Source organism: Crinia signifera, chromosome 6, assembly GCF_055691185.1.
Source record: "Crinia signifera chromosome 6, ASM5569118v1, whole genome shotgun sequence".
Classification (NCBI taxonomy): domain Eukaryota; kingdom Metazoa; phylum Chordata; class Amphibia; order Anura; family Myobatrachidae; genus Crinia; species Crinia signifera.
Genome location: NC_139222.1, coordinates 208,632,606 through 208,648,111, shown reverse-complemented (window position 1 = coordinate 208,648,111; position 15,506 = coordinate 208,632,606). Strand labels below are relative to the sequence as shown.

Below are 15,506 nucleotides of genomic sequence, written 5' to 3'. Positions count from 1 at the left end.
AGGGGGTAGACAAATAATACAGGCCTGAAGGTTCTTAATAATATCTGTACTCTACTTGACTTAAAGAGCCACTATGCCCATTTTAAACATTTTCACAGTAATTTTCAAGTGGAGTCATTAAAAAGACAAATGTAGTATACAGTACTTACTGCTGCAAGATTATTTCTGTATTTGTAAATAGGTACTTATTTTCCGTAGTCTATTCAGAACTCGCTCCATTAGTTCCCACAAATATAGCATGTTTTTTTTTCTCACTATGTAGTTAGAATTGCTTTCTTTTTTTGTACCCTTTCTTGGTTGTGGTTAACGTTGCAGTATTACTTCCTAATACAAATCGTGTTTTCGTAATAGGTTTCCCTGTAATTGCTAGGATACAGATGTTTATGTCCCAGCCTAGGAGCAATTTGGTTTGGTTAGAAGATATTTCCTTGGGTGCTCCACATTATGGGGGCTATTCAGACCCGATCGGCTTGTGCCAAATTTGCTTCCCCGACCGGTTTGTTGCAAACCCCCAGAGCGAACGCCTTTGCGAGTTTCACACTGGCCGGGGCGTTCACTCCAGGTTGAACGGGCAGAGAATGGACACAGGGGACCACCCATCATTTCATGGGCATGCCCGCAGAAACACTGGGCATACCTTTGCGATCATGCAGGCGTATCTCACTGGCCTATCACGCGACGTCAGCGCCTGCCCCAAATTCGCCCATCTCCGGTCAGAATAAAAGTAATCTAGCCTTACTTATATTTGCGAAGGGAAGATAAATAATTCGATGGTGAGCGACCAATGAATGATTTTTCTTCCATGCGGCCGCATGAGATCGGATGTGTATGCGAACGCATCCGCTCGCATGCTAGTGAGAGGATTTGGGCAGGGGGGATGGGCATTCAGCGGGGCAGCATTTACCTGCTCGCTAGGCATTGAATATATGCAGCCTAGCGAGCAAGTCTGAATCAAGCCCTATATTTGATACTATGGTAACATCCATTTCATTCATTCATAATCCATTTCATAATGGATTTCTTAAAGTCAGGAAAAATGAGCTTGGTTTAAAGAGTTAGGCTAATGTTAGGGCGGTGATTCGGTTTAACGACGCCGATACAGTGATATGATTTTACCCTTTTCTACACAATATTGATGCAAATGGTGTGAAAAGGGTTAAATAGTTTGTCATTTACTTACGATTCCCATCCAAAAGCGCGGTCCTGTGCACATCGGATCCAGAGATTCACCGCTGTTGGATTTGGTCTATTTTTCTATCCGAATTTGCTTTATATAAGCAGAATCAAATGGAAGACTGAGCTGGCAAGACTATATAGTACAGATCTGTACTAAGGCCCTGATTCTTATTCATACGCTCGCGATGTTTAGCTAGTTCGCAAGCGCATAAACACTTATACACATGTGAAGCCTCTTTGTGTGAGTGGGGGGCGTGGGGAGGCATACACGGGTAATTCGCTGGTGAAGCGGGTGCCAGGGGCGGGCAGCTGCCATCACCGGATGTCACCTGCCCGCCCTCTTCCTGTACAAGGGTGCCGCAGATCTAAGTTAGCAGAGACCATAGAATGATTTCTGCCCAGCATGCAATCTGTGAATAGTTGTTTATGCAAAAAATTCATAGGAATTCAGCAGGCATTCGTGTGGGTGGTGGGCGGCGTTTAATTGACTTGCAAAGATGCGAAACCGCAGCTTTGCGCGTCAACCACAGTGAGGGCCTATATACACTACCGTTCAAAAGTTTGGGGTCACCCAGAGAATTTTGTGTTTTACATGAAAACTGACTTTTATTTATCAAATGAGTTGCAAAATGAATAGAACATATAGTCGAGACATTGCCAAGGTTAAAAAATTATGATTTTTATTTGAAATAATAATTTTGTCCTTCAAACTTTGCTTTAGTCAAAGAATGCTCCTTTTGTAGCAATTACAGCAGTGCAGCCCTTTTGCATTCTAGCTGCTAATTTGTTGAGGTAATCTGAAGAAATTTCACCCCACGCTGAAGCACCTCCCACAAGTTAAATTGGCTTGATGGGCATTTCTTGCATACCATACGGTCTCGCTGTTCCCGCAACAGCTCACTGTGGTTGAGATCTTTTGACTGCGCTGGCCACTCCATTACAGACAATACCAACTGCCCTCTTCTCTAAATAGTTCTTGCGTAATTTCAAGGTGTGCTTAGTCCTGTTGGAGGAGGAAATTGGCTGTCCACAGGTTATGGCAATTCTTTGCAAAATGGAGTGATGGCCTTCCTTATTCAAAATCCCTTTCACCTTGTACAAATCTCTTACTTTACCAGCACCAAAGCAGCCCCAGACCATCACATTGCCTCTACCATGCTAGACAGATGGTGTCAGGCACTCTTTCAGCATCTTTTCACTTGTTCTGCATCCCACAAATGTTCTTCTGTGTGATCCAAACATCTCAAACTTCAATTAGTCTGTCCATAACACTTTTATCCAATCTGCCTCTGTCCAATGTCTGTGTTCTTTTGCCCATATTAATCTTTTCCTTTTATTGGCCAGTCTGAGATATAGCTTTTTCTTTGCCACTTGCCTAGAAGGCCAGCATCTCGAATCGTCTCTCCACTGTAGATTTTGATACTGGTGTTTTGCAGGTGCCATTTATTGAAGCTGCCAGTTGAGGACCTATATAATGCGTCTATTTTTCAAATTAGAGACTCTACTGTACTTGTATTCTTGCTTAGTTGTGCACTGGGGCCTTCCACTTCTTTTTCTGCTCTGTTTGTGCTGTTCTCTGAAGGGAATAGTACACACCGTTGTAGGAAATGATCAGTTACTTGGCAATTTCTCACATAGGATAGCTTTCATTTTGAAGTATAGACTGTTGAGTTTCACATAAAAGTTCTCTTTTTATTGCCAAGAATTGAGAATCTAATCTAACCCACAAATGTGATGCTCCAGATACTCAAATAGCTCGAAGGTTTTTTTTAGCTTTTCCAATGAGCAAACCCATTTTCAGCTGTGCTAACATAAGTGCACAAGGGTTTTCTAAACATCCATTAGTCTTCTAACGTGATTAGCAAACACAATGTACCATTAGAACAATGGAGTGATGGTTCCTGGAATTGGGCCTCTTTACACCCATGTAGATATTCCTTTAAAAACCAGACGTTTAAAAGCTAGTATAGTCATTTACCACATTAACAATGTATAGAGTGTATTTCTGATTCATTTAATGTTATCTTCATTGAAAAAAACATCTGGAAAAATGTAAATGGAGAAATGTAAATGAATACATGCAATGACTTTATTAAGACTGATTATTCCAACCACCCATAAGAGCTGTATTTATGCAAAATTAAGGTCCCCATATGCTGCAGCGACTTCTCCCCTCGAATATGTCGCAAGCAGTGCTCCCTTGAGCCGCCCAAGACCTTCCTGTGTGGCAAGATCTCATGCAATATATCGCATGCGATACTTTGCATGCAATCTCTGCTGAGCCCGCCCGTCTCCGGCCGGGTGACTCAGAGGGTCCGGTGTGATGCGCACTGTACCGTGCATCATATCGGACCTGCTGTCATTTACCTGAAATTTGTTTATATTCCTGCATTTCAGGTTGTAGATTCTTGACGTATAGATTGTCCCAGACTGGAGATCTATACAATTCTTTTACTTTATCACTTCATTAACAAATAGGATGTTTGCAGATAAGAAGATCCAAAACACAATACAATTTTCATATGACAATTTCAATTTTAAAATGGCTCTGTAAGAGGACAGAGCCATTTTTCCCCCATTTTACAATTGGCTGTAAATAGTTTGTGTGATGCTGAAACGTTATACAGTATATGTAATGCTTGTAACTTTAGTATTAACTCTTTCTCTCTCTCTCTCTTTCTCCCCTTCAGTCATTGCTGTTTTGGGCCCTAGTCATTGCCATCTGTGCTTTTCTGAATCTCCTTTTTGTGACTATTTATCTCATCTGCTTCTGCTGCTGCAAGAAAGAGGATGATACAGAAACAAAGAAAACTGGTTCCTGCTGCGTTACATGGACCGCCACTGTCTCGGGCCTGCTATGCTGGTGAGAGCCTCCACCATACCACATTTGTCAATTCTCTAGTATTATACACTTTTGCTAACTAAATTGTGTTGCCAGTGGTGGTATATCTATAGGTGTAACCAGGGCCATTACTACAGGGTTTGTGTAACATGTGCTACCTCACAGGATGCTGCACGGCTGGTGGCGCTGTCCAGTACATGTTAATATTTTGTTTTGATCAATTTCACTTGCAACGTTTAAAGACACAAGTAAGGTATCGGACTGCAATATGGAAGGTCATGGGTTAAATCCTGGGTATGACCGTATTTACTAATGTGCGCTTTAAATAAAGAAACATGTGACTAAAGTTGCTGGGTACGACTGCTAAGAAATGTGTAAAGAATAATGTAACCAAATTACAAAGAGCAGAAATGTATAAAGGATAATGTAACCAAATTACAAAGTGCGCTCAAATTAAGTGCATGAGATCGCCACTCCATATTGCTAACCATCAGGCTGATGTCTTCTCTAATCTCTCAATCAGTGATCCAAAGGGTCCAAAAACTAATTAGCATTATTTGTTCATTCAGACTTCTTGCATCATTTTGTGCCTCCGCAATGCTGCCATGCATGTGCGGTCTGCTGACCACACACGTGTGGCAGCCATTCTGTTGTAACTTGCTGGGGCTCTGTAATAATTGTTATTGTTTGACAGGATCCCAGAGCAAAATGGTTTGAGAACCCCTGAATTAGAGGATTGGTGTCCAAATGTATTTTCTTGGGAGTGTTCCTTAAGTATTGGTGTTATATAAATGTGTGTGTTTGCTTGTGGGTGGTGTGTGCAGCTGCTGTTTACCACTTCTTTGCTGGTTATTCTGACTGGATTCTGTACAAAATTCTGGTAGTTGGCATATTGTCCGAATACCGACAGCGGGATCCCGCTTTTCAAAATCCATGCGTATCATGGTAAGTATTTAAATAGAATTTAACAAAAGAATACCAATACAGCAACCCCTCATGTCAAACCCCCAAATGCACACACATACCATTTTACTTTACCATGATAACACCCTGTCATATTCTCAGCCACACCTTTGAGAAAACCTTGTGTCTGAAAACCCTCAGAAGCCCCAGATCCCACATGATCTACCATGTAGCTGATTTTTACCAACATATTCCACGCATGCCAATCAGCTATCCACCCACACTATTGACACCTGCCACCCATGCCAATCACATCTCCCTATTCTTCTCACACCTCCCCTGCACATGCTTATTCTCTGTTTTATAATAATAAAGATATGGAGCCAGAATAAAGAGTACAGAGCTGGCAGCATCAGATATCTTTATGGGAAGGGTTACCATAATATATCTAATATGTTATGTATCAAATTATATGTATGTATGTGTATATATATATATATATATATATATATATATATATATATATATATATATATATATATATATATATATATATATATATATATATATATATATATATATATATATATATATGTGTGTGTGTATATATATATATATATATATATATATATATATATATATATATATATATATATATATATATATATATATATATAGGCGCCAACCCAACCCTTATTGCAACGTTTAAAGACACAAGTAAGGTATCGGACTGCAATATGGAAGGTCATGGGTTAAATCCTGGGTATGACCGTATTTACTAATGTGCGCTTTAAATAAAGAAACATGTGACTAAAGTTGCTGGGTACGACTGCTAAGAAATGTGTAAAGAATAATGTAACCAAATTACAAAGAGCAGAAATGTATAAAGGATAATGTAACCAAATTACAAAGTGCGCTCAAATTAAGTGCATGAGATCGCCACTCCATATTGCTAACCATCAGGCTGATGTCTTCTCTAATCTCTCAATCAGTGATCCAAAGGGTCCAAAAACTAATTAGCATTATTTGTTCATTCAGACTTCTTGCATCATTTTGTGCCTCCGCAATGCTGCCATGCATGTGCGGTCTGCTGACCACACACGTGTGGCAGCCATTCTGTTGTAACTTGCTGGGGCTCTGTAATAATTGTTATTGTTTGACAGGATCCCAGAGCAAAATGGTTTGAGAACCCCTGAATTAGAGGATTGGTGTCCAAATGTATTTTCTTGGGAGTGTTCCTTAAGTATTGGTGTTATATAAATGTGTGTGTTTGCTTGTGGGTGGTGTGTGCAGCTGCTGTTTACCACTTCTTTGCTGGTTATTCTGACTGGATTCTGTACAAAATTCTGGTAGTTGGCATATTGTCCGAATACCGACAGCGGGATCCCGCTTTTCAAAATCCATGCGTATCATGGTAAGTATTTAAATAGAATTTAACAAAAGAATACCAATACAGCAACCCCTCATGTCAAACCCCCAAATGCACACACATACCATTTTACTTTACCATGATAACACCCTGTCATATTCTCAGCCACACCTTTGAGAAAACCTTGTGTCTGAAAACCCTCAGAAGCCCCAGATCCCACATGATCTACCATGTAGCTGATTTTTACCAACATATTCCACGCATGCCAATCAGCTATCCACCCACACTATTGACACCTGCCACCCATGCCAATCACATCTCCCTATTCTTCTCACACCTCCCCTGCACATGCTTATTCTCTGTTTTATAATAATAAAGATATGGAGCCAGAATAAAGAGTACAGAGCTGGCAGCATCAGATATCTTTATGGGAAGGGTTACCATAATATATCTAATATGTTATGTATCAAATTATATGTATGTATGTGTATATATATATATATATATATATATATATATATATATATATATATATATATATATATATATATATATATATATATATATATATATATATATAGGCGCCAACCCAACCCTTATCGCCTCAATACCGGATCTTCCACATCAGCATCAGATAACGAGCAATCAGGGCCACAATCTGATTTTTTAGGATCAGACCCTGGCAACAGTTCCAAAGCCAGAAAACCGCCAAGAGGGCGAGGACGGGGCATAGACCACACCCTCGGTGTGGCCGAACTAGGAAAAAGGGTCAGGAAACCAGTACTGACCTAGTATTCAATTTGTCCAATACACCCCTCACCCCGGCAATGAATTCGCTTCTAGCCAGGGGGTTGTCCTTTGTCCCCACTTGTCCACATGACAACTTTGATACCACCGTCGATATTTATAAGTTCAGCCGAAAATTACGGCTACAAGAACAATTTGCAGGTGCTACCAACACTGCTCCCCGTTCTAGTTTCCACAAACCCTCAGTGTTTGACCCTATCTCACTCAACCCCAGCATCAAAACTTTTACACGACTGGTCGAGAATGATATTCTACAATCATCGCCTAAACCTAGATTTGACAATTTAACCCAAGCTGAACGTACGGCCCTCAAAACCCTGAGAGATGACCCCAATTTGGTCATCCGCCCAGCTGACAAGGGTGGGGCGGTGGTTGTACAAAACTGGTCTGACTATCATACCGAAATACAGCGCCAATTGGCTGACAACAATACCTACCAGACGGTACCACAGAACCCTATCCCAGAATTCAAAAAACGCATCGATAGACTGCTCACAGACGGCTTGACTCACCAGTGGATCACTAAAGAGACCTTTGAATACTTGACAGTAGACTTCCCTTTGTGCCCCATCATATACACTCTACCCAAGATCCATAAATCCCACTCTCACCCACCTGGAAGACCCATTATTTCCGCCAGACTCTCCCTACTACAACCCCTAGCCATCTATGTGGACAATTTTTTGCAACCCCTGGTGACCTCCGGCAATACATATGTCCGGGATACCACTGACTTTATCGGAAAACTAAAGTCCATCGAATTCCCACCAAACTCGGTATTATTGGCCACTATGGACGTGTGCTCGCTGTACACAGTGATCCCGCATACGGACGGCCTGCGGGTATTGAAATCCAGGCTGGATGTCCGACCCACCCTCGAACCACCTACTAACTTTTTGGTCGACTTATCTGAGGCAATTCTCACATGCAATCACTTCCTTTACCAACGCAAGTACTACATACAGGTGTCTGGGACTGCGATGGGGTCTAATTTGGCCCCGTCGTACGCCTGCCTGTACATGGCTGACTTTGAGGAGACCCACATCATGCCAAAATATGGCCAGCAGATACTCTTCTACAAGCGCTACATCGACGATGTGTTCTTAATCTGGTCAGACACAACAGCAGCATTTAATCTAATGGTTCAATCCCTGAATGATCTCAATTGTCCCATAAAATTCACTCATCTTAGTGACCAGCAGTCCATAAACTTTCTGGACATCAACATCTCCATCAAGGATGGCACTCTGCATACCTGCCTATTCAGGAAACCTACGGACCGCAACACATTACTCTCAACAACCAGTCAACATCCTCCAGCCCTCAAAGAACACCTACCCATCTCCCAATACATGCGGGTCATCCGAAACAACTCAGACCAAGCCACGATGGAAGTTCAACTCCAAGAAATGACCCACCGCTTCTCTGAACGAGGTTACTCATCCAGCACCCTGAAACGCTGCCTTGTCAAAGCCAGATCCAACCTACTGCAACCACGGCCTAATGCCCCGACGACACCTACAAAACCCCCAAGAATGGTGTTTGTAAACCAGTACGACCATGTATCATCTAACGTCCAGAAGAGCTTAAGAAAGCATTGGCCCATCATCGCCACCGATAAAAACCTTAAACTACAACAATATGGACCTCCAATGATTGCCCATAAGAGAGGACCCAACCTGAAACAATTGCTCATGCGCCCGATGGTGAACCCCACACCCGACAGCAGCATTACTTGGCTACACACTAAACGTCCCGGATGTTTCCGATGCACTGGATGCACAACTTGCAGCAGCATGACCCCTGGCCCTACCTTCCCGCACCCCCACTCGGGTAAACCGATAAAAATTAAATACCGCCTCCATTGCCAAATGGACCATATTATTTATCTCCTGAACTGCCCTTGTGGACTGGCCTATGTAGGCATGACCTCCAGGAAATTTAGAGAGAGGATGGCAAACCACAGGAACTCTATCCGTAATGCACTTGAATCTAAGAAAGCAGATTTGCCCATCCCCAGACATTTCCTTGCAGCAGGTCATCAGAACGCCAACCTCCGGTGCCGACTCATTGACTGGGTACCCCCATCACCCCGCGGAGGTGACAGGGGCCTGAGACTAAAAAAACTTGAAAGTCGCTGGATTCACAGACTCGACACCATCGCACCGAGAGGTCTTAATGAAAACAACCCCCTGTCTATTTTCCTGAGACCATCCTGATGAATCCATCTCCTACCTATATGTCTATGTCTTTATACATTATCCGCTGTTCTTGAGACACTTATGTAAACATTGTCTATCCCGTTGTACCATCATGTATTCATGCTTTATCCTATTCCTATGTATGCTCTGTATTTACAGCATAATTGTCTCTATAACCTATATATGTGTAGCCACGCCCTCTTGTTTGTGTAATTATTCACCTTTGTAATAACATCTGTCATCCCCAATGTACCCTCCTTATGCACATTACCACCTCCTCCTGTCTAGTTTTAGAATAACTTTCACATCGTTTATCTCTCTCTCCTTTAGCACTCCCGGACATTTATGATTTATTTTCATTTAATTTTCACCAATTTAGCTTGGTTACTCGTCAGACTACTATACAGTGCCCTCTGGCACTCGCTCTGGCCCCTCAGTATTATTTGTAACCATTATCCCTTCTATCTGCCTCTCCAGCACTTTCCTGCTTCTGGCTCCGGCTCTCGCTATCTACCCTGTCATGCGCGATCCCTCATAATCCCATCTGACTAATTGTCTCCTTAATGGGTCCTGATTGACCCTTGATCATCCATTCACATTGTTTAATAAGTACGCTTCAGCGCAGTTCTTTCATCCACCGCTCCGTACTCCTATAACTATGACACAGCTCCCGGCTACCCGGAAGCTATGCGTGTCAAGTGCGTTCCACAGACCACTTGACTTCCGGTATTTCCGGAAATCGCCTTGCGCTCCAACAGCCTGACACGCAGGCTATTATGGCGCAATCTCCTGCTCCTTAACCCCTTCCTATGGGTATATATAGCGGGACCCGGACTGCACTCACTAGGTAGCTGATTTTGTCCTGTCCTACATGGCAGAGATTACCTCATCGCTGACTACCTGTATACTTTGATGACAATGTAAGACTTTACTTTTACTTTGCTGTTTTCTTGCACATTTTTGCTGTAATGTTAATGTGTATATGACCAATGTTTTTCTGTATGCCTTAGGCTCCTTGATAATGGTCCTTGATTTGGACCGAAACGTCGGGGCTGTCATACTAATATATCACCTTTTACCTCCAAGGATTGTGATGTCTCTTTATTTCATTATTTAACTCATTTGGATTTTCACAAAATTATATTTGTGATTGGAGAGTGCTCCCCATTCTACACCTTGTGTGTGGATTTCTGGACTATTTTTGAGTACCTGCCCTTTGGCCGGTGCTTTTGGTTGGGCACCCCACTGTTGCTTTCTTGGGTGAGAGTGCGGTCATCTGTATTTGTGTGTATATGTATATATATATATATATATATATATATATATATATATATATATATATATATATATATATATATATATATATATATATATATATATATATATATATATATATATATCTTAGGCATGGTGAAACAGTGGTTAGCAGTGCTCCCTCAAAGCATTAGGGTTGAATAGGCTTCATGTTTGGAGTTTGTATTTCTCTCGGGGGGTTATCCTATTAGCAGAAGTACTACACTGCTGCTGATAGCTTGCTGGAGGCTATCCTATTAGCCCTGTTGTTGCCATCCTTTCCCCCTGGTACCCACTCTTATCAAGTATTATGTCTGAGGTATGCAAAGCATTATCCCTGATAAGCAGCTACCCTGACCCACAATAACACATGGGCTCGGGGACTTATACCCAATCCTATTTCCAGCTGATAAAATTGGGCGCTAATTGGATAGCACCATAATGATCATTGGTCAGTAATTGTGATATCCATCAATAAATGTCTTTAGACAAAATAGGCATGAATGTTAGTTAATATAGGCATATTGTTAATTATAACAGGATATCTATATAGTACTGCATATCTTGATCAAAGATCTAAAATGAAACCAGAATAAATAAATGTCATATACCGACGTAAGAAAACATGTCAATGTAATGTATTATAGGTGTGTATTGTGGTGCACAGTGTCATGTTTAAATCTTTGAAAAGTGATATTGCCATGCATGGTGGCATTACCTGTGTTTTCCTGGATTCCATGACACCACATTGTAAGACTGTTGCTGGGACAACCAATCATATTTCATCTCGTTCTCCTATTCTATTGCATCGCAGTTGCTTGAATCTCTTCCACAGCTCAGCAGGGGTTTCTGGCCCAGGTCTCTGAATCACTTTGATTAGATTTCGCTCTTTCCTAGAGCTTAGCATGAGGATTGTGTCTATAATCTGGGCCAGCCTGTGAAGCACTGATCTGCACGTTTGGTTCAGGGGGTGTGGAGGGGAAAGTGACAGGTCAGCAACAGTCCCATAATAATTGCATTACACTGGTGCATGAATTAATCAGTACTAGCTGTGCTAGACCAGCAGACCTGCAGTATGCTGTCTATGTCAGTGTGACCATTCCGTACTGCTATTGCTATATTACATTCACTGCTTATTTCACTTCACACAACAGAAATCTGTCATTTCTTCACTGCCTACTCTGGTAATCTCTACTGCCTGCTTGGTGCCAGCAGCTGGCATGGGAAACAATTGCCTCTTTACAGCAGAGGACACTAGAGGAAAACACCTGCCATACAGTCACTCTAACCACAAATGTACCCATGTGGCATGGAAGTATGAATAGCCATATCTAACACATCAGACTAAGGATTCTGACTATGATAAATAGGGTAAGACGAAGATTGCCAATAAATTACTGTAGTTTTACAGTGATGGATTAATGCTTCTGTTGTCTCTCCGGCCATGTTGTAACACAGCTGGCAGCACAGAAATGGCAGTAACTAATGATTTCCTTATTGGCATCTGTTAACAGTTATACAGTAGTCAAATGGGGGGTATTCAATGCAGGTTTACGACTGTCAGCCTTGACCCTGTCCTGTTCTTGGCTGGCTCAACACTGAAACGGCAGGCATCAGTGTCCCGCCTGCCGGATGCCGAAAAGGGGGCTTGGCCGTGAGATGTGGCCGGAAAACATTGAGCTGCGGCCGGGAGCTCGTCAATTCCCGGCCGTTCTCGGCAGAATGTGCCCGACTGCTTGTGAAGTCGGGCACGTTCAGCCGAAATCCCTGTTCAGTGCTGTTGGGGAAGACGGCATTGAATAGGGCTCCGCCGCTATTTCCCCCATCGGGAATAGCGGCGGGAGATTGAGTAGCCCTTAATGACCTTCCCCACCAGCAGCTACACTTGTTATTTGGCTCATTTGTAGAGGCCAATCCATACCTTATGTATTTGGGGGAATTCTGTTGTTCTTTAGATGGTAGTACAGTAAGTAATGGGCTCCCATCTGACCTATTAACCGGTTTCTGAATCCGCCTATAAATAAATTCTAACAATAAAGAAATGAATGATGAGCAACACAATACGTTTAATTTTTTTTATTGTATGACACATTACAGGCAGATCAATTATATATCCTTTACTGTTGTTTATATGAATTGTTCTTTCAGGATAATACAGCAATGCAAATATCATATAAACAAAGGATAGCAGGATAACCGATACATATCAAATACACATCCCAAATAGTCCAAAAGTTGTCATGTCCTTTAAATACTCTAGGGGATTTTTCAGTGGGGATGGGACTGTTAGCAGAATAACTGCACCTGTCCCAGGGCATCTTCTGGAACATCATTCCTCATTATGTCCTAGTTAACGAGGGGATCAGGGACAGCGTTACTGATTTTGAGGATCTCTCACAGCAAAGTTGGCACTCAAAGGGTTAATATCTTCTATGTTATATGTCACTGACATATTACACCGCTTTGCAAAGCATATTTTTATCATTTGCAGTACTGTTCACCACATTATACTGTTCATTTTCACACTGTTCTTTTATTCCCTGAGATTTCATCTATGAGGTTTACTGAAATACCAAGTGATTTATTTAATTGTCACAGCTGAGTTCCATTGATGAAGGAGAAATATATACAGAAATTTTAAATTGTTTTAAGAATAACTGGTTTATTACATGCCAATGGCCAAAAGTTTTGTGAATGACACAAGTATTGATTTTCACAAAGTTTGCTCAAGTGTCAAATGCCCCATACACATGATAGTATATGGGGCAACCATATCGGCCCCGCAAAACAAATGGCCGCTAGGCACACACGTAACAATATTGTTCAATGACATTACTGGGGACCCCCATTGAAAAAGTAGTCCCTGACAATATCGTAAGATTTGACAGACGATAGGGGTTACAGTTAACCATCATCGGGAGCGAGTATAGTTAACCATATAGTGCAGTGGTTCCCAACCCTGGTCCTCAAGTACCCCCAACAGTGCATGTTTTGCAGGTCTCCACACAGGATCACAAGTGCTATAATTAGCTCCACCTGTGGATCTTTTCAAATGTGCCTGAATAATGCGTGTACCTGCCGGGTGACTTGGAAAACGTGCACTGTTGAGGGTACTTGAGGACCAGGGTTGGGAACCACTGATATAGTGGATACACACTTAACAATATGCACAATGATATAATTATTTATTAACAGTTTTTATACAGCAGGTTCAGTTGCGCTTATCATTATCGTGCCTATCATTAACGTAAATCGTATAATGTGTAACCACCTAAGTTTATGCAAAGAGTCAATATTTGAAGTGTTTTTTTAAGACTTCTGCAATTCGCAATGGCATGCTGTCAATCAGCTTCTGGGCCGCATACTGACTGATGGCTGACCATTGTTGCCTAATCAATGCTAGGAGTTTGTCAGAATTTGTTTTTTGTTTGTCAACACATCTCTTGAGGTTTGACCAAATGTAGCCAATGGGAATAAGGTCTGGGGAGTTTCCTGGCCATGGACCCAAAATGTCAATGTTTTTTGTTCCCTTTTGCCTTATGGCAAAGTACTTCATCTTACTGGAAATGATATGGTTACCAAATGGTTCTTGGATGGTTGAAAGAATTTGCTCTTGACGGATGTTTTGGTACTATTCTTTATTCTTGGCTGTAAGACCAGTCCCTTGGTTGAGAAGCCACCCCACACATGAAAGATCTCAAGATGCTTAACTGTTGGCTTGATACATGACTGATACTGATGTTGATACATGACTTATCACGTGTTCTTCTCTAGTGTTTGGCCAGATGCACCAAACAATCTGAAAGGGGATTATTTAGAGAAAATTACTTTATCCCAGTCCTCCCAGTGGTGCACTGCTCACTGTCTTTTGCCGCAGATCCGTTACACAGTGGAGGGGTGCAGCATCACCGAACGGGCAGGGTCGGGGACACAGTGAGTGGCAGCATGCGGGGGGGGGGGGGGGGGGGGGTGGCGGCTGCAGCGTGCAGAGCGGAGCAGGCAGCGACTGCTGCAGCGGGGACTTAAGGACAAACATTTGATCCTGCTGCCGGGGCTGTGCACTCACCAGGGCAGTCCCAGTTCCCAGGCCACTGGCACTCTGTCTCTCGTGACCCGGCTGTCAGCTTCTCCTGTTGGAAGGTAAGCTGTGCTCCCTCCAGTGGACAGGCAACGACCCCCTCTGTCTCCTTCCATTGTCGGTGCAGCATGCGTGCCAGCTTAGCCGCTTCCCTTGCGCACTTCCGGGTTTTCACTCTCCGCACACCGGTAGGTCAGACGCGTGCCGGTCAAAGTGCCTTGGCGTGTCACAGGTTAGCTATCACGGGCATACACAGTGCTCTGATGAGAAACTAAAAAGAAAGGTAAAAAATTGGAGTTAGATATTTCATGTGGAACAAAGTTGAAAACCTTGGAAAATCCAAATATCACATAATTCCTCAGTAAGAAAATATTAATTAAAAGTCGGTACTTATGTATTATCTGGGCTCCCATGTTAAATGCACCCCATTTTTTCATACCCCTACTATCCAACTACGCATGGAGTTGATTTTATATAGTGTGGCGAGCGCAGCGAGCAACCGTGCCCGAAGCGTGGCGAGCGCAGCGAGCTCCGCGAGGGGACGCGGTCTCATAAGAAAAACGGGAGCCCAGATATTACATAAGTACCTAAAAGTCTACTTATTTGTTTTTAATTTTCATCAGAATGTGCTTGTAGCCTCAGATTTTTATGCTAGGAGCTTTTTATTACAAGCCCCTTTCCTTGTGCGGCAGATCCACAGCTAGCATACAGTATGTTTACTATGCGCTCCAGCATAAGTGCCTGGAGCTATAGGTTAATACATTTTGCATTTGTTAAGGGTAGAAAGCCCTACCTTCCATGGATTTCTGTTTCAGCTTCCTGATGCTTGAAGAGAAA

The 15,506-nt window shown here is 42.4% G+C and overlaps 1 protein-coding gene and 1 long non-coding RNA gene across 2 annotated transcripts in view; one reads left to right on the top strand and one right to left on the bottom strand.

The window, feature by feature from the left end:
- Positions 1-15,506, top strand: part of TTYH2 (tweety family member 2) — a 128,873-nt gene that overhangs the window by 26,898 nt on the left and 86,469 nt on the right. Inside the window, exon 2 of the mRNA XM_083148742.1 lies at positions 3,867-4,039. Coding sequence (XP_083004868.1) covers positions 3,867-4,039 — 173 coding nt within the window. The remainder of the gene's footprint in view (positions 1-3,866; positions 4,040-15,506) is intronic.
- Positions 14,576-15,506, bottom strand: part of LOC146008918 (uncharacterized) — a 118,580-nt gene continuing 117,649 nt past the window's right edge. Inside the window, exon 3 of the long non-coding RNA XR_014444585.1 lies at positions 14,576-14,940. This is a non-coding gene — a long non-coding RNA (uncharacterized LOC146008918). The remainder of the gene's footprint in view (positions 14,941-15,506) is intronic.